Below are 20548 nucleotides of genomic sequence, written 5' to 3' on the forward strand. Positions count from 1 at the left end.
TAGGGAATGAGCCGGGGAGGGGGGGGTGGGAGGGTGATGGGGAGGGTGGGGTGGTGCAGTCAGATGGGGAGTGTGGGGCGGTGCAGTCTGATGGGGAGTGTGGGGCGGTGCAGTCTGATGGGGAGTGCGGGGCGGTGCAGTCTGATGGGGAGGGTAGGGTGGTGTAGTCAGATGGGGAGTGTGGGGCATTAAAGTCTGATGGGAAATGCTGAGAATTCCCGTTCTAATGAGGAGGTGATGTTGTTCAATGAGAATGGTCTGACTCCGAGCAGAATAATGGAAATCTTCTTCTGAATTGGACAGCTTGTGGGAACAGGTGTTGCTGGTGGAGTCAGTGCAGCTGGGTATTAATGGCTGATGTTAATCTGAAGATACAAGGTCTAGTTGTACACTGATTCGGTTTTTACACTGGGCCCTTTGGTGGGGGGACAGAAAATCTAAGTATAGCTGTCAAAAATGATATTCTTCAAAACTGCAGCAGCTGGTGCTGTTTGTGTGGAACTCAGTTGCTGGAGATTTAATTTACAGTTTGGAGATGAGGGAAAGAGTCATCGAACAAAGAACAAATGTCGTAATCATAGACCAATCAAAATTGTCAAGTTTAATCTATCGAGTGTTTGCCGAGAAAGTATTGGAAATTAACAGCAGATTGGTCAGAATCTAACTTTTGGGGGCAATTCTTACAGTCGCTCATGTGACACTTATCCTCATCCAATCAGCTTTCATCAGCTTGCACTCATTTGGATCCTGGCGGGTTTTAGCATATTTCCAGTACTTAATATTTGTATTTATATTTAATTTTAAAATGTTGAAATAGTAGAATGTTTCTGCTTTAATTTGCGTCACTGGTCATTTAGTTTGAAAATTCATAAAAGTTTTTTTTATTTTTGTGTATATCTCCCTGGGGCCCCATTTCAGTTCCCAGATAAGAGGCTTGTATTGATCCAGTTACAAGGAAAAGGCATGTGTGAGTAGCTTGGAAACAATTACTCTCTTATTTATTTCATTTCTTTTCTTCGCTTGGCCTGAATTTAATGTCTCTCCTGTCAGGAGACAGCAGCCAGGAACCTAATAACCAGAAAATTGTGAGAGTAATCCCACATCCAAGATGTCCCTGCTGCATTTTACAGGAGTGTCAGTGAGTTGCATTGTCATGCTGCTCACTCGAAATCATTAACTTTGCTTTACTCACTGCTTGAAAATAAGAAATAACAAGCCCTCAGGATTGGTTTGCCGTGCCTTCACTCCCCCTGAGACCTGGGGTTAAATAAAGACATACAGTAGGTAAACAGACCCTTCAGTCCAACCAGTCCATGCTGAACATAATCCCAAACAAAACTAGTCCCACCTGCCTGCTCCTGGCCCACGTAGCTCCAATCCTGCTCTAATTCACCAGACAGAGTCTCTTACATTATGAGCTTCTGCACTTTAGTAGGAAGAATGGAGATGTAGTTTACTTTGGAAATCAGAAGTATAAAGGGACTTGGGAATCCTAGTTCAGAATTCTCTTCAGGATAACATGCAGGTTCAGTTGGCAGTTAGAAAGGCAATTGTAATGTTAGCATTCGTATCAAGAGGTCTAGAATGCAAGTGCAGGGATGTACTGCTGAGGCTGTATAAGGCAGTGGTCAGACCACATTTGGAATATTGTGAGCAGTTTTGAGCGCCATATTTAAGGAAGGATGTGCTGGTATTGGAGTGGGTCCAGAGAAGATTTATAAGAATGATCCTGGGGATGAAGGGCTTTTCATATGAGGAATGGTTGAGGATTCTGGGTCTGGAGTTTAGAAGGATGAGAGGGAGTCTGATTAAAACTTCAGAATGCTGAGAGGCCTGGATGGAGTGGACATGGACAAGATGCTTCCACTAGCAGGACAAACAAGGACCCAAGGGCACAGCCTCAGACTGAAGGAGAGACTCTTTCAAACTGAGATGAGGAGGAATTTCTTCAGCCAGAGGGTGGGGAATCAGTGGAACTCATTGCTGCAGTGGGTTGTGTATTTAAGACAGAGATAGATAGCTTCTTGTTTGTTAAGGGGATCAAGGGCTATGGGGAGAAGGCAGGAGAATGAAGTTGAGAAACATATCAGTCATGATTGAATAGTGCAGCAGATTTGAGGGGCTGAATGATGTAATGCTGTTCCAGTATCGTATGGTCTTATGATCCTCCATTAGAGTGGTGCTGGAAAAGCACAGCAGTTCAGGCAGCATTTGAAGAGCAGGAAATCGACGTTTCGGGCAAAAGCCCTTCATCAGGAATAAAGGGCTTTTGCCCGAAATGTCGAATTTCCTGCTCCTCGGATGCTGCCTGAACTGCTGTGCTTTTCCAGCACCACTCTAATCCAGAATCCGGTTTCCAACATCTGTAGTCATTGTGTTTACCTTATGATCCTCTATAAAAGTCCAAAATGAAATGAGTTGAAGGAACTCATCAAATATTGGTCATAATCCTTCACTGTAAGCAGGTCTATAATTGTTAATAAATCGACAGTCACATGCAATAATTCACATGGGTTGGGGGGATGGTGGTTGCAGAATCGCAGTCTGAGCACATATTGCCTGAAAATGAATAATCCAAATGTTTGACGCAGTGTGTAACAAAGTAGGCTGCAGCTGGATGAAACTCTGTAAAATAGCAACCGATAATCATGAAGATAAAGAGTCTCGAGACCCACGAGAGCTGCCAGGTGAACAAGCTGAGATTTCATTTCTGCAACCTGGAAATGAATTCAGTTTGTGGGGACTGTGAGCCTGCTCTCCCTCTCTCCGGTGTCTCTAAGGGTTCCAGATGCAGCGTGTTTCAGCAGCCTCAAACAAGTTCCCAGTGAACTCTTACCACTGTACAAAACTCCGAATGAGCTCTCAAAATGGCAGTCTTATTTGGACTAGCATTAGGAATGGAAACATTGTCAGGGCTGGTGTTACAGGGTGCTCTTCTATCATATTTTTAAAACTATATTTTTGGTGGGATGTGAACACTGCTGGCATGACTCTCCTTGATTGTTGCCCCTCCCTGATGTTCCTGGAAGGTAGTGAGCCACCTTTTTGTACTGCAGTCCATCAGGTGCGGACACACCTACTTTTGGGTCCATCGTTGGAGCAGAGAACAGCAAAGGAAGCTAAACACTGCAACTAGCTTTGCCGATGCTAAAAAGAGATGACAAAACTGCAAAAAAGTCTTTTGCTTGCTGGCAATCATGTCTTTCACCTGGATAAGGTAATAGACAAATCCATCATCGTGGTGAACCAGTTTCAGAATAGGAATATGTTACAGATGGTGAGCGTTGGAGTGGGTGATTCATTGCACCATTGTTTTGAAAAATGTGATGCGTGTGGCAGTAATGCTCCTCAGCCCTACCCCAATAAAACACAAATATTTGTCAATAGCTGTGCTTGGTGGAAGAAGCAGGCTGGACAGCAGCTCATAACTGTTAGTGAGTCTGTTCAAACATTTGCAGTCACTAGCTCACGTATGGAGAAGACAGATGAGGATTGAGGAAGGGGAGCAGATCACTTGCTAACGCTGTCTGAGTGGAAGTGGCATGTGATGCATGGGATTCAGGGCATGTGATAGCAACAGGAAATTGTAAACTCAGAATGAGCAGTGAGGCTGGTGGTCTTTATTAATATTGCAGCAAACTCCTGTAGTAAAATCATCCCCACACATGATTGAACCAACAAATCTCCATCACCCACATAGATATCCAGAATTGGATCCCCTGTTTTCTTCCGTTTGCTCAGTTTTATCTCTCCCATCAGTAATGAAGGTGGGAACTTCAGTCTGAACTCTGCCACACTTCCTGTTCCAGTTAAATATTTCCAATTTGAATTTGACCTCTGAAAAGATCTTTTGATCTTTCCTTTCCATCTTTCAGTGAGAAAGAGGGAACCCATCCTTGACAGTGCCCTAATATTAAATCAAAATCATGATTGAACTTATGTCATCTCACTATGAGCCTCTAAGTCCAAGGGCTATGCTGGAGCTATTCAGGCTGTTCACTTTCCTTCATTTCGGCTGGCTGCCCTTGAATAAGGAACAAATGAGCATCCGATGAAATTATACAGCTTGTTGTGCCATGGAAAGCAATGAATTATAATAACTTCTAACAAGCTCCATGTATTCTAGCTGAGCCAGAACAAACTAATGGTCTGTTGATTTGAATTGCATTGGCATATCCCATAAGGTTGCCAACCCATTAAAGACAAAAAGCCTAATGACTAACCTTGACAATCAAAACATTTTGAAGTGATTTTAGTAATTAATTTACTCCTCTTCTTACTTCTCCAGAGGCACTGATTCCTGCTCAGATCCAGGTCTTTGGCTGATGACTTTTGTGAACTAAAGGCAGTGAATGCAACAGTGCCACCCTGGTTCTCCCCTAGTGCCCATGCTTCGTACTTTTAGCAGGAAGTTAGTGGACATCAATGGAGGGAAGTAGTTATGTCCCATCTGCTGACATTAGGGAACTGAGCAGAGGCTAGTGGTCTGACATGGGGCAGCTTGATGAAATGGCTCGTTGTCACTTCAGCACAGTGTATTTACCCACTGAGCGATTGGCAGTCTTCTCTTCCTGAGCTTTGTCAATAAACTTTCAATGACTGATTTGGCAACTTGTCAAGCAGTTTTCATGATGATTAGATCACCATCTGTTGTTGCATCCTATGATTCTGTGAACGAGGCATTCAGGCGGCAGAATCCGTTAGCAGTGGTTTTCTCACTATAAAATGATCTTATGTAAATATAGATGATGAGATAAAATGCTTGTGCAGTGGGAAGTGTAAAATGGGAGTGGGATGTATTCTCCCTCCTCCATTACAGAAAGACACGATTTTAGCAGCAAGCTTGGGTCACCAATGCAAGCATCATGCTTGGCCAAGGCTGACTGAGAGGAGGAGGCAGTGGTCTAGTGGTACTATCACTGGCCTGATAATCCAGACACCCAGGTAATATTTGGGGATCTGTGTTCAAATCCTACCAAGGCAGATGGTAGAATTTGAATTCAATAAAAATCTGGAATTCAAGAGTCTAATGATAATCATGAGTCGATTGTTTGGAAAACCCCATCTGGTTTGTTAATATCCTTTAGGGAAGCTAATTGTTATCCTTACTTAGTCTGGCCTACGTGTGAATCTAGACCCAAAGCAGCAGTATGGTTGACCCTAAGCTGCTCTGTGACTCATAAACATTGGCGTAGCCAGCGACGCTCTCATCCCGTGAATGAATATTAAGAAAGATTAGTCCTAGGATATTTTAATTCCCAGGTGTCAAATAAACATACTTGGCCAAACTTCCACTCAAGACAGGAACCAAACCCCATAGGCATGACATAGGCAAGTAGAGCAGGAGATTGTGACCTTGGAACCACAGAAACAGCACACTGGTCAGGAAAGTCCTGATGGACATCCAGGTAATGGTGGAGACGGGTTCACAGTCAGTGGAAAGAGGAAACCCAGTGAAGGGGGAAGCCCAAGGTTTCTATGTGAGACCTCAATCCTCTTATGGGCCTTCTCCCCTGAACAATACCGTACCTCGGGAATAGTAGTCATGGTCTAATTGAAGTCCCGTCTTAAACTCTTGAATCTCAGTAGACATTTTTTTGTTGAGGGCAAAATCCCCACACACTGTTTGAATCAAGGTGGTTAAAATATATATATATAATCTATACATACACACAGATACTGGATGTGGTGAATGCCATATACAAATTTATTAATCCCATCACCCAACCTGTTCTCATTTGGCTTAAATTGGTGCTGTAAAGCTTCAAACCCAAGTAATATCATACAAACTAGTTTGCTGTTTCAACATCACAATAAATGATAGAGTATAAGAATAATTGTCAAACTGCTGAGAGGTCCTATTCTTAATGGAAGTGCTTGATAGTGCAGATGTTAAGCTGTGCAGTACATTGCTTTGCCTGCCTGGAATATGATGTATGGCCAGTGACTTACAGTGCTATTAGTGTTCCAAGTAATTACCCTCTTCATCTTTTAACTGCTAAAATGTCAAGACTTCTTCATTTTGTGCAGCCAAAGTTATCGATGACAGGATTGTACATTATAAAGAATCGTTGTTCAATCACACATGAACGTTTAGTCATGAAATGACACTTTTTCTTTATTCCTAGTGTTTTTCTGTCATAACAATTTGCCAAAAATACTGGTTAAACTTGAGATTTTTCTTCATAGGAAAATGATTTGAGGTTCTAAGCTGAAATATAAATATAGTTGTTTGCAAAACTTTCAGTAATCTTCTGGTGAAATGATGCGCGTCCAGAGGCCCTTGTCCAATATCCCTTCACTTAAATGATCTTTGAGTCCAGTAGCTATTGTGTTCAATTGTATTGAGACCATTATGCTTCAGTTTGGCAATCTTTAGGTATAACAGTTTTTTATTGCACTTGCCTTGAATTCAACATATGTCAAATGGATTTATTTACATCACTAAGATAGTAAAAGCCACCGATATTTTAAGTTAAGAGAATGTTATGGTACTGTTGGTCAGAACTTACCACATGACCAATATAAGTCCGTAAATATTGTGTGTTGCCGGGCAAACATCAGGTCACACCCTTGCCTCTGCGTCTAGAGGTTGTGGGATCAAGTCCCATAATCTAAACTGTGCCTAAAAAAAAGGAGAATGTCTCCTGTTGTTGGATATTTCATCTTTTTAATGAGGCATAAAATTGTGGCCTTAAAAATGAGGAGTGAGTTATTATGCCCTTAAACATTTCTCCCTTAAACCAATATCACTCATGGAGAACAAACACAGACAATCTGTTGTTTTGGCTATTTCTGGAGCTTTACTGCAAGATTTTCCCTCAATCCTACTCAGGTAATAAGAGTGACTACATTTCAAAGGAAATTTATTTTAGCTAACATTCTGAGTGTATGATTGGGTGCTACTTAAATACAAGCTCTTTTTATTCCTCTTCTCACCGTGTGCTATATGGATTTCTCTGAAGACTTCGGACCTATTAGAGAGATTTACACCTATTCCTATTTGAGATTGGGAATTGAATGCAACAGAGATTGAGGCCAATCTGAGCATTGTGTGGTGCTGTGTTGGTGCAGAACTGTATTAGGCAATGGCCTTTATTATTTTCTTTTTAAAAATATGTTCATTGGAACCGAGAAAACCCACTCAGAATGGGCGATGAAGTCTTTTTAGAATTATGATTTGTTTCCTATGCCTTTTTTATAAATCAGATTGGACCATTACTTAAAAGTACATTTATGATAATATGTTCTGGGGGTTTTTTTGTCATTTATAAGCAGAATAAATCAGATTATGTAAATACCTCATTCATTGTCACTAGCCCAATATTAGAGGACTGGGTACATACTGCCTTGATGAGCTTGACTGAGAAAAAGTCGTAATGGATTTAAATTATATATAGCATTTAAATTCTTAGGAGCAGGTAATAAGATGAATTAGAAGTTCCTGCAGGAAATGAAATGTTTTGTTTGGATTCCAAAACTGAGCAGGCTGTTTAAGAACTGCCAAAGGAACAGGGCCAAAACAGTGACTGGCCTTTTCTTCCTCGTGTTCTTAGTTTGGTCATCCAACTGTCGTTGTAAAGAAAGATCAAATGGTTTCCGGGTTAGAGTGGTGCTGGAAAAGCACAGCAGGTCAGGCAGCATTCGAGGAGCAGGAAAATTGACTTTTTGGGCAAAGGCCTTTCATCAAGGTGAAGGGCTTTTGCCCGAAATGTCGATTTTCCTGCTCCTCGGATGCTGCCTGACCTGCTGTGCTTTTCCAGCACCACTCTAATCTTGACTCTAATCTCCAGCACCTGCAGTACCCAGATTAATCTGATGCTGAAATTACAGTTTTGTATTCTCCACTGTCTGAAATCGTTATGCATTGAGTCCTCAATCAAATTAAAACTTTATAAATGAGAGTTGAAAGCACTGTTGTCATTAAATTGATTTTAAAAATAATCAAGTAAGCTTTTCTGATATCTCCATTACAGAGTAATACAGCTGCATAAAGGTGAAACAAATGTAAAAGTAATTTTTTGCCAGTTAGGTGTCATGAAACAGAATTGTAAGGGAATGAAGGATTAAATATACGTATGAGTTATGTCCTTGAAATAAGCCTGCTGGATGACAGCACTCTTGTCAAGAATGATCTTGTTTCAGGTAATCTATTCACATTCTGAGGCCAGGCTTAGTTCTGTATCTCCTTCTCCTCAGAGCTTTTGGAGTCAACTGAACTCCATGCACCCAAAGATGGCTCCATTTTCTCTTAAATGTTTCAAACCAGCTTCATCCTAAAGCTCCTTTCTTTTTCTTCCCTTTAGTTTTCCTAATGCTATAACTTCCACTTCTCACCCTCTTCCATCTTATCCTTCTTTGTCCTACAAACCTATATTCCTTAACTCTTTGCTTGAATAGTTAAAAAGTCACATCTCAAAAGGAGAAAAGGTGTTTTGCATACAGAAGAGTTTGAAATCTGTTGCATGAGCCAGAGGTAGGCAGGAAATTTAGTCAAGCCTCATTGATTATTTAATATCCCAGGTCACCTGCTGCACTCGATTCTATTCACAAAATCAGGCACAGGCTCCTCCAGATGCTGGGCAGAGGTGCCCCTGAAGACACTGGGCTCAGTCAAAGTGGTCAAATGAAGCAGATTGTATGTGTTAACTATATCTTTTAAATCAACATCAAAGAGAGCTTTCAATTTAAAAACAATGGCCTTCTCAAAACAGAGGCTAGTTTTGATTGGTTATGCCTACTGATTGGTTGTGCACATTGATTGGATTTGATTGGTCAATGCCTATCTCTGAATAAAGCATATGGAGAGTGTTCTGAGAGGCTCTTGTGGTGCAGTGACCATGTCACTACTTCTAGGCTAGATAGCCTCGGTTCAAGTCCCATCTATCCCAGAGGTCTGTCATAACATGTTTTTAACAGATTGATTAAAAATATCCATGTGGAGTCTTGTGAAGAAACATTTAGAAGTGAATTAATCTCAGAATCCACCGTGTTAAATTTTGGCTAATGGTGTTATATAGCAATGCAACTTGACAAAGTTGGTTTCCTTCAGAACTGAACTCCAATATTTCTGCTGTTTTTGTTTTATGCAGATCCTGCTGCCTTTTAGCAGTTGCCAGCCATGACGAACACTGTATTTGGGAACAACACTGACCGCTGGGTCTGTCCAAATGATCGCCAGCTCACTCTCAGATCAAAGTAAGCAAACATAGTCTTTCCTAAAGTTGCTTTTTCAAGCATGTGGAAGCCTTGCAGTATGATAAAGGAGCTTCACTTCCAAATCTCCTTCATGCCTGTTTTTTCGCATGCTCAGTCATTCTCAGTCGCATTGTATTCTTATTGAAACCCAAAATGTCTATGATCAACCTACTCTAGATGTTCTGCTGCACGCCTTCATAAGACACCTTCACACAGCACCCCCCAGCCCCCAGTCCCCAGTCTCATGGAGAGTCACAGCCTTTTCACTAATTACCTTGCACGATCACTGCTTTTCTTCCACTGTTTCAGATTTTTGCTTTGGCACTGAACTTTTAGATAATGACTAACGAATACTAAGAAAACCTCCAATCCCTTCTGCAGTTGCAGTGAAATTGGTCAAATGAAGCAGGTTGTATTTGTTAACTATATCTTTTAAATCAACATCAAATGTACTCATGCCACCCATGAGCTGTAGAAGACAGAGATACAGTTGTTAAGAATTCTCAGCGGAGTTTTAGCCAGCCCCTGTTCGTCCTGATATTTTCTCAACAGTTGTGACCATACGGGGATGGTACCCACATGATGAGTAGTTTGGAGACAGAAGAGTTTGAAATCTGTTGCATGAGCCAGAGGTAGGCAGAAAATTTAGTCAAACCTCATTGATATTAAATATCCCAGGTCACCTGCACTCGATTCTATTCACAAAATCAGACACAGGCTCCTCCAGAAGCTGGGCAGAGGTGCCCCTGAAGACACTGGGCTCAGTCTACTGTAGAAACCCTGAGATATCATTTACAGAATGCACTAGATCTCTGGGGCACCAAGCAGGAAAAGAGGAAGTTGACTTGTGCCTTTTATTTACTCTATTGCGCTATGAGTCACAGAGTCATACAGTTTGGTAAGCTTTCCTTTATTGGTCAGAGTATTGAGTACAGGAGTTGGGAGGTCATGCTGTGACCGTACAAAACATTGGTTAGGCCACTTTTGGAATATTGCGTGCAATTCTGGTCTCCTTCCTATCAATCAGAAAGATGTTGTGAAACTTGTAAGGGTTCAGAAAAGATTCACAAGGATGTTGCCAGGGTTGGAGGATTTGAGCTATAGGGAGAGGTTGAATAGGCTGTGGTTGTTTTCCCTGGTGCGTCAGAGGCTGAGGGGTGACCTTATAGCGGTTAATAAAATCATGAGGGACATGGATAGGATAAAAGACAAAGTATCTTCCCTGGGGTGGGGGAGTCCAGAACTAGAGGGCATAGGTTTAGGGTGAGAGGGGAAAGATATAAAAGAGACCTAAGGGGCAACATTTTCACGCAGAGGGTGGTACGTGTATGGAATGAGCTGCCAGAGGAAGTGTTGGAGACTGGTACAATTGCAACATTTAAAAGGCATTTGGATGGGTATATGAATAGGAATATGGACCGGTTGCTGGCAGGTGGGACTAGATTGGTTGTGATATCTGGTCGGCATGGACGAGTTGGATCGAAGGATCTGTTTCTGTGCTGTATATCTCTATGACTCTATGACACGCGTATAGAAATAGAAGCTTTCTGCAGCTCATCTGCACAACCAGACATCCCAATCTGACATAGTCCAATTTACCAGCATTTAGCCCAAGTCCCTCAAAAGCCTTCCTATTTACATACCCTTTTGGATGACTTTTAAATGCTGCAATTGTACCCACGTCTACCTCTTCCTCTGGCAGCTCAATCCATTCGTGCACCACCGTATCCATGAAAAAGTTATCCCTCAGATCCTTTTTAAGTCTTTTTCTCCTCACCTTAAACATATGCCCTCTAGTTCTGGACTCCCCCACCCTAGGAAAAAGACCTTGGCTATTTACCCTATCCATGCCCCTCATGATGTTATAAACCTCTATAAGGGGTCACCCCTCAGCCTCCGATGCTCCAGGGAAAACAGCCCCAGAATATTCAGCCTCTCCCTATAGCTCAAACCTTCCAGTCCCGTCAACATCCTTGTAAATCTTTTCTGCACCCCCTCAAGTTTAACAAAATCCTTCCTATAGAAGGGCGTCCAGAATTCCAAAAGTGGCTTCACCAATGTACTGTACAGCCGCAATATGACATTCTAACTCCTACAGTCAATATTGTGACCAATGAAGGGAAACCATGCCAAATGCCTTCTTCACCATCCTGTCTACCTACGATTCCACTTTCAAGGAATTATGTACCTGCACCCCTAAGTCTCTTTGTTCAGCAACACTCCCTAGGGCCCTACCATTAATTGTATTAGTCCTGTCCTGGTTTGCTTTTCCAAAATGCAACACCTCACATTTACTTTGTAAACTCCATTTGCCACTCCTCACCCATTGGCCATCTGATCAAGGTCCCATTGTACTTTGAGATAATCTTCTTTACTGCCCACTACACCACCTATTTTGGTGCCATGTGCAAACTTACTTACCATACCTCCTATATTTACATCCAAATCATTTATATAAATGACCGAAAGCAGTGGACCCAACACTGATCCTTGTGGCACACCGCTGGTCACAGGCATCCAGACTGAAAAACAACCCTCCACCACCACCCTCTCTCTCTTGCCTTTAAGCCAATTTTATATCCAATTGGCTAGGTCCCCCAGATCCCATGTGATCTAGTCTTACTAACTACTCTACCATATGGAACCTTGTCAAAACACTTTGCTGAAGTCTACAAAGACAACATCTACTACTCTGCCTTCATCAATCTTCATTGTCACCTCTTAAAAAAATTCAATCAAGTTAGTGAGACAAGATTCCCCTCGCACAATGCAATGTTGACTATCCCTAATCAGTCCTTGCCTTTCCAAATGCATATAAATCCTGTCCCTCAGAATCCCCTCCAGCAACTTACCCACCACTGATATCAGGGTCACTAGTCTATAGTTCCCTGGCTTTTCCTAACCACCTTTCTTAAAAAATGGCACCACATCAGCCATTCTCCAATCTCTGGAAGTGGATGAGCAGCTGAATTTAATTCATTATTCCTGAGACATTAGGAGCAAGTAAATTCTAGCATCTCTGAGGATTGCCACTGTTGTACGTTAGATATGTTTTTGCTTCCAATTCATAGAAAAATAGATTCAAGTCTGATTCACATCTTTGCTGCACTTGATTCAACTCTGCTTGAATGAATGTGAATGCTGTCATAAACAACTCTTTTGGAGATAGAAACCTAGGAATTGCTGCTATCAGTATTAGCAGATCAACAATTAATGTATTTAAAAAGGCATTTATTTGTTATCTATTTAAATACAGTGGAAATACATGTATTCGACTATAATCTTTCACTAATCAGTCCAGTTCTGGTGCCAGAGCAAGGTTATAGTCTTCCATTATCTAGCTACTTGTTTGGATATTGTGCAAGATCGTCGCCTTTTTGGTGTTCCATTTTACAGAATGTTAGCATGATTATAAATGTCGCCATGCATGCTCAGAGAGCTGTTTTTTATTACTGTCATACACCCTGTAAGAACACTGCATGGTTTCAAATATCATCACATGTGTGGTCAGTGTTGCGTGATCCCATTTAATTTGGATGCTCTGCATTGAGATAAAACAAGTCCTGGATCTGTATTTTCTATTCTGGGGTTGAGTAAAAGTCTGTGAGACTGAAATAAAGAACGCAGCAATTCAGTTTACTAATTGGAGGGTTTTCTTTGAATCAAAGCTGCTTTCAACTTTATTTTGAACACGATAAAACAATTTTAATTGTTTAACAGACAGTGGGCAGGAGAATTGGAGGCACACACATTTGAAAAAGGTGTTGACATTGACGGAAACAATTGAGGCTGAAGTGGATTAGGCTGGGAAAGGTGATGCTGAAATGCCAGAAAGAATGCTCTCGATATGCAGACAACCCTGTTTCCTGGGATGTGGAATGAGAGCAAAGGTGGAGGACTGCACTGTAGATGTGCCAACCAACTGGGTGGTATGGTGGCTCAGTGGTTAGTACTGCTGCCTCACAGCGCCAAAAACCTGGGTTCGATTCCATCCTCTGGTGACTGTACGTTCTCCCTGTGTCCATGTTGGTTTCCTCCGGGTGCCTTGGTATCCTGCCACAGTGCAAAGATGTGCAGGTTAGGCTGATTAACCATGGGAAATGCAGGGTTACAGGGATGGGTGGGTCTCGGTGAGGTATTCTTCAGAGGGTCAGTGTGGATTTGATGGGTGAAATGGCCTGTTTCCACACTGTAGAGATTTTAAGTGGGCCTTCCAAAATCCTTATATGAATGCATTGTAGATCCGAGTTAGATTCCACTGGAGTATAGTACAGCTCTCACTGAGAATACACATTATGAACATAGTGTGGATAAGTCTGTTAACACACTGAGGATTGATGCAATGTTTCTTAGTTTTGCAAAGACAGATCGAATTGCTTTGGACAAACTGCTAGCTTCCAAGTTCAACTTTGGTTCCTTCTTTATAATAAGTTCAAAGTTGGACTGTCAAGTTCAAATGTCAGTTCTCAAATGAAGGCAGTGACTTAAACATCCTGCACTTTTACTCAACCTGATATCCTGGTAACATTAAAAATTCTGTAGGAAACCTGTCTCTCTTGTGAATTGGAATTTTATTTTAATTTTTCATTTTCTTTCTTTGCTTAATCCTCTGCGTAGTGAGAAGGAACAGTAAGTAATCTTTCTTCTCTCTTGCTTTGTTACTTTTCTTGGCTTTTGAGCATTGTTATTGTACACCGTGCAATGCCATCATGACGAAATTAAGACAAATGTTAAAAATGAATTAAAGCTGAAGAGAGCTAGTTTCAGGGTTTCAGGAGTTACATGAAGTAATGGACATGTTGAATGGACAGAGCCGATTGTGTTGTGCTGAGCTACATTGGCTCAGCTTCTACAGGGACAGATTCTATAATGAACATCTTCACTCTGAGTTTGGGGAAAGAGAAAGTTGAGAGAAGTTTTTGATTGTTATCCTGTGGCAAATTACTGTGGGTTTCAGGTGAGGGCAGATAGGGTCTGCCTGTGGGCTTAAGTTGCCTGCCAAGTTTAGCTCATACTTGAGACTGACTCCTTGGATAACACACCTCAGTTAGATCTAGCACCCTCATATGGAAATGGTGGCAAACTGCAAGGTAGAGGACGAGGCGAGGGGGCGAGGTTGAAGGGTTTGGAGGAAGTCATCAGAATCCCTTTCAATTGCATGGAATTAATCAAGTCTCTCCAAAGCTTTACTTAAGCAAAACATAACATTTATTTTCAAGTCAGTGTTTTAGATTTTAAGAAATCTTCATTCACAGGGTTTCCTACTGGGTCTCCTTTTAAGACTTGGTTCGAAGCTCTGGGGTAATGGTAACATGAAAGAAAGTTTCCTCAGAAAATGCCATCCACGTACTGGAGATCTCCCTGGCATTAGAAGCTTGTATTTATCCCCTGCACCCTCTTCCCCTTCTTGTCCGTTAAAATAACACAAATCAAAACATGAACCTTTATGTGATGGTTTCTTGTCAGTGAATATATTTGATTTCAGAATGTGAACCCTCATTTTGTTTGTTCTAGTCAATGTCTCACTACAATGAAGGACATGGTTTGTCCAGATTGGGCTCTTTTACCATCACAATGAAAGCTACAGAATTTAAGACCCAAAATGTACAGTTCTTCAGAAATATTTATTTATGTAGAAACACAGGAGATGTGATAACAGTCTGATGTAAACCAGAATAAATATATTTGTGATTACTTCTTTTAATGTTTATTATGTTGAATTGTTCACATCATTGGGAATGCATAGGTCAGGGGATATTTGATTCTCGAAACTACTTCAGAAAGCTCTTTGTCACAGTTTCTGATTGATAAAGATGGGGTTTTGTGCATTGTGAGTGCCTTTACTGTGCAGTTTTACAAAAACCAAAAAAAAATTAAGAAGAATGAAATTCCTACAAGTGTATAAATACCTGCCTCTCAAATATCCACAGCTTTCTGGATTAAACAATAATACGTAGCACTTGTCCATGACAGGGAGCTCATGGGGAGAGCAGGCAGATTGTTAGATATGTTCATTGTCTTAGTTGCTGATCATATTCTGGCTTACCTAAGACTTTTGCTGCTTAACACCAAGAAATCATAACACAATAACACTTCCAATCCAAAATACAACTTGCAAAAGAAATAGTCAACGTTCTAGCAGCTTGTGCAGATGGGAGTGAGATTGTAGAGTAGATGAGTTGCTGACCATGACACCATAGTGGAGCAAGCTATTCCACTGAGGGGCGTTAAAGGAAGATGGTGGAGGGAGGTCATAGTCATGGTGGTAGACACTGTCTTCCACAGTCGAGACAGAATGTCCAGAAGGCGATGTTACCAGCTGAGGCCAGCATTCAGGATATCTGCTTAGGACCCATGAGGAAGTTGCAGTAGGAAGGGAAGAATCTACTTGTGATGGTCCATGTAAATAACGATGAACCAGGTAAGACTAGTTCATAGAGACAATGAGGAAATAGGCACTAAATTAAAATGCAGAAACTCAATGGTAATAGTCTCCAGATTATTAACTCCATGCAAAGTAGCACAGGGCAAAGAAGATTACAGAGATGAACGTGTGGCTAAGAGATTGGTATGGGAGAAATCGGTTCTGATTCATGGGACCCTGGCACCAGCACTGGGTAAAATGGGGGCTGTATGGTGACAGCAGATGTTACTTAAACCTTGCTGGAGCCATTGTCTAGTAAATAGTATAACTAGGAATGTAGAGGGAGCTTTAAACAAAATTGAGTTGGAAATGAATCATATGAGGAAGGATTAGGTGAATTAAATGGAAATGGTAAGGCAGTAGGTCAAGGCAATAAGGGCATAAATAGATAATCAAAATATGATGGGGAGAGCAATAATTTCAAAGTTAAGAATGTATTTCCAGAGTTTATAAAAAGCAGTCAAAAAAACTAAATAAGCACAAATTAAGTTTTATGTCTGAATGCTAATGACATTCACAATAAAACAGTTGAATTGTCATCCTGTATAAGAAATTCATATGTTTAGTCTGTTAGTTATTACAAGGAAAGGCCCTGAATAACAAGGATACATAACATTCAGGCAGGATTGGCAGCAGGAAAAGGTGATGGGGTAAATCTCTTAATTAAAGAATACCATAGATAAAGGTGACCTTAGTTTGAAATTTTAAAGATGTAGTATCAGTTTGGATAGAACTAAGAAAAAGCAAGGGACAGAAAACCTTGAGGTGGTTGCTAATAGGCTACCAAACAGCGGTGATAATGGAAATTGTGGTATAAGTCAGAAAATTAGAGGTGCATGCAGTAATCATGGAAGATTTGAATCTAACAGAGACTGAGTAAACTGAATGTTGTGGAGGACAAATTTGTGGAATGTATGCAAGATAAATTTGCCATAGAGAGAGTGCAGTAAACCAAACTAAGTCCTGAGATGGAGAGATGGCCTATAATGTAGGATTTAATATTTTGGACCTACATTCGCAAGAGTTTTGAAGAATAAGAAGTGATCTCATTCAAACATACAAAATTTGTACAGGGGTTGCCAGTGTGGATGTAGGAAGGATGTTTCTCTGGTTGGGTGCTCTAGGCCATTGAGGTCTGAGATGAGGAGGGATTTCTTCACTCAGTGAGTGGTGAATCTTCAAATTTTTCTGAGTCTTGAGGAGGGTCAGTCATTGAGTATGTTAAAGACTGAGATTGATTGGTTTTACATATTAAAATCATCAAGAAATGTGGAAAAAGCGCAGAAAAATGATGTTGAAACAGGTCAGCCATGATCTTGGTGAACCAGACTAGGGTTAATCAGAAGTTATTGTTTTTTTTCCCAGTTGAGTATTGAGCTTAAATTTGAGGAGGATGGATAGTGTTTATTGAAATTCCAAATCACCAGGTCTTAGGTGGACAATTAGATAAAATGTGCAGCTCAGTAATAGGTTAACCAGCATATTCACTTTTCCAAAACCTGAAAGAATTGTTGATGCTGTAAATCAGAAACAAAAACAGAAATTGCTGGAAAAGCTCAGCAGATCTGGCAGCATCTGTGGAGAGAAATCAGAGTTAACATTTTGGGTCGTATTACTGTTCCTCAGAACTTGCTGTTCTGCTGGTCTTAATGCTTCTTGATGCGTGCTGCCTCCCAACTTCTGTCATCTATTCCTATCAACATAACCTTTCAATTTTTGCCCCGAAGGAGTATATGTGGTGTTCCTTTAAATACACCTATAGTATACCTTCTAGTGAATTTTACCTTCTAACCACTTGCTGGGTATTTATTCTCCATATTAAGGCTATTAAGGCTATCTTATATTTGTGACACCTAGTTTGGTCTCTTCCACACCATGCAAACCTTTTTATAATCTGAAAGACTTCAGTTGGGTCTCTGTTCAGTCTTGCTTTGGTAAATCAGTTCTAATGTCATCCTTGAAATGCTTTGTTGAATGTTCTGTTATCTCTCTACATCCTTTTTGTAATGTGGAGACCAGAGCCCCAGTCCTCCCAATGTGTAGGAAATGCAGGTTCCACACCTTTTTAAAATTCTCCAAGAAGGAACTTTCTTTGGCACCTCTGACTGTTACCTTATATTGATGAGTTGCAGCTTCTTTTTTGGAGTAAGATATAATTTCTCTTTGAATACATTGACTGACCTCATTTGGCAATATGAGTCGCTGCACATATGGAACTACTGGAGTAAAACAGAATCTAAGGTATGAGAGATAATATGTTTAACTTAAGTTCATGTGTTCTTGAAACTTGCAAAATAATTACCTTGTTAAGACCAAGATAGGTATCAACCTTGACTCAAAGTTATCATTCTCCAAGTCATGGTTCAAGTCTCTCTTGAAAACATTTCAGTGCACTGTTGAGTGAGTACTACATTATAGGAGATGCTATGTTTCAAATACAATGTCAAACACATTGGGAGTTGAGGGCTGAAGTAAGATAACCCTTTTCACCATTTAAACAGAAATAGAATAAGTTCTTCTAGTGTCCTGGTCAATAATACCAACACCACCACAAATTATCTTTTCCATTTGTCCCACTGCTGTTTGTTGGAGCTTGCTGTGTCGGGACTAGTTCAGGTTTGTCTACAAAACAGCAGTGACCACACTTCATGAATAATTAGTTGCTGTAAAACACTTTGTGACATTCCTCAGGACATGGGAGATGTTTTACAAAAACTCCTTTAGGGCAATCAGAGCAAAATGAAACAGGAAATGATGTAAACTAAAAGTGACTCTTGCAATCCAGCTCAGATGAGGCATTCGTGAACAAATTGGAGAATTCACTCTGTATGTAGTACTGTAGGATAGTCAGAAGAATATAGTGCACAGGCGTTTATATTGCTCAAGTAGCAATGCAGTCACCATTGCATGGAAGCAGTAATGAAAGAGTGTCCAAGAATGCATTGATCTCAGGAGATAATTGATACACCGAACCAGCCCAGGAATCAGGTGTAGTACATAAAAGCTCTGATGCAGAAGCAGTGTACAGAGGTTCAGCTTAAGATTCAGAATGTAACTACTTGGACCACAAAGACTTAGAGTCAGTTATCCAATGGGCTTCCAGTGGCACTGAAAGTCACAACCACTCTTAACTCTGCGCTGCATGTCCCTTAGGGTACCTGGGAGTGCTGTACAGAAATCATTTACATTCCCATTAACATCTAGGAAGCAACTGGAGTTCTACCTTGTGTAACTGCCTAGTACAGCTACCAGCATTAAAGTAGCTTTCTTTTCAAATTAATGGCATGCTCAAGTGAACATTTGAGAATCTGTATAAAATTCAAAGGCTTATTGTTCTAAAATAAGAAACAATTATAATGCGATCAATGCATCAGTGAAATACACTTTATTAGGTTGGTGTGGAGCCATTATTCAAGACAGTTGCCCTTTCAAGAGCAGGTTTAATGATTTTTTTTCATTTAAACTCATTTGGTGTTAGTTTAGTACTTGAGAAGCATTCATGGATTGGTCATTGTGAATGGCATGTTCCCAGTTCACCCACTGTAAAACAATACGGCAACTTGCCGTTTCAGTTGGTGGGCTAGTAAAATCTATGAAAACATGGCGTGTAATCTTTTTGAGAAAAAAAGAAAATGTAGAACTATGTTTCTGCAAAATAATTCTAGTGATGTATTTTCCCACCAATGGTAGGATTATTTCATAGTGATATTAGCTGCTGGTAACCAGTGCGATTTTGGCTGGATTGGTGCCTCACACTGTTTTCACATTAGTAAGACTACATCAAAACTACATTTCATGGAGAGGGTGAATGTAATTTAATCGCCTGTTCCAATGCGTCTGGAATCCACCCAACATTTACTGTTGATGTCATCTAAACCCTCTAAAACTCATTCATCATCAATAATTGGAAACATTTGTGGGCCAAAAATGAAATAAATGAATTTTCAATTCTTTTTGTCTCCAAAAGACCAAGTTAAAGCTATTTTACAGAAATAGAAAATAGAAATAGAAAAGGCAATAGAATAGTGGGTTTTTTTTTGTACTTAACAAGTACAGAGCAGAGGCAATCAAAACTGTCGAGCACACTGAATGAAGAATAGGCAGTGGGTTGAAATAGTAACAAAGGCAGTAGTATGTACTGAAATATCAACTACAGAATTGCCTTTCTACAGAAATCAGCCGTAGAGTGGTATTGATGGAAAATTGGAAACAAGTGGCTAGGGTGGTATGCTTTGTGGAGAGTATGTGAAATGGATGGAGAAGTTTATCTTGTTTTATATTAAAATAAAAGCCTCACTGGTGCAAAAATGTAGCAGAAGGAATGACTACAAACACAAACATCTTGCTGCAGTTCACATTATGTCATTGTAGATTCATAACATTTATGAATATCGTAGAGTTTTGCAATGCAATCGCTGTGGAAATAGCAGTGTTTATTTTCACAGCTGATCGTCTGCGTGGGAGACGACATGACAGGGATCAGGTGGAAAGAATGCCTGTGGGATCCATCACTGAAACCATTCAATGAGGAAAAGTCAATAATAAATACATGAAAGAAACTCCCCAAAGAAATTATTGTCTATTGATGTCTTCCATCCCCGGGTCCTAATTAAAAGCCATCCATAACCCCTTAATTTGCCAAAAAATAAATCAACTACAAGGCACTGTAATTAATCTGAATGTCCTTCTAACTTTTTGTCCACTGTGGCTTGCAGGATTTATGGCAAAAAGAGAGCTGGCGGAATGATGGAGATCCATATGGAGGATACAACTTTTTTAGGAAGTAGTATGGAAACCTGAGTTCTACAGGAAGGGAGCTGCCACATCAGTATACTGCAAACTCAAAACTGTTACAATTCCCAGATGTGCAAAAACAGGGCATTAAGAATGCAAAGGCAATATACATTTCTACAACCACACAACTCT

General features: G+C 40.5%; 1 protein-coding gene across 5 annotated transcripts in view; it reads left to right on the plus strand.

The window, feature by feature from the left end:
- The window catches only part of LOC122562579 (rabphilin-3A-like), a 239783-nt gene that overhangs the window by 111618 nt on the left and 107617 nt on the right, over positions 1-20548 (plus strand). For 4 of the 5 annotated variants that reach the window (XM_043715534.1, XM_043715537.1, XM_043715533.1 and 1 more), the window contains exons 2-3: positions 9093-9198; positions 13816-13827. In XM_043715534.1, coding sequence (XP_043571469.1) covers positions 9122-9198; positions 13816-13827 — 89 coding nt within the window. In that variant the 5' untranslated portion in view covers positions 9093-9121. The remainder of the gene's footprint in view (positions 1-9092; positions 9199-13815; positions 13828-20548) is intronic. The other variant, XM_043715536.1, reaches the window with a different exon arrangement.

The sequence above is a fragment of the Chiloscyllium plagiosum genome, chromosome 25, assembly GCF_004010195.1.
Source record: "Chiloscyllium plagiosum isolate BGI_BamShark_2017 chromosome 25, ASM401019v2, whole genome shotgun sequence".
Classification (NCBI taxonomy): Eukaryota; Metazoa; Chordata; class Chondrichthyes; order Orectolobiformes; family Hemiscylliidae; genus Chiloscyllium; species Chiloscyllium plagiosum.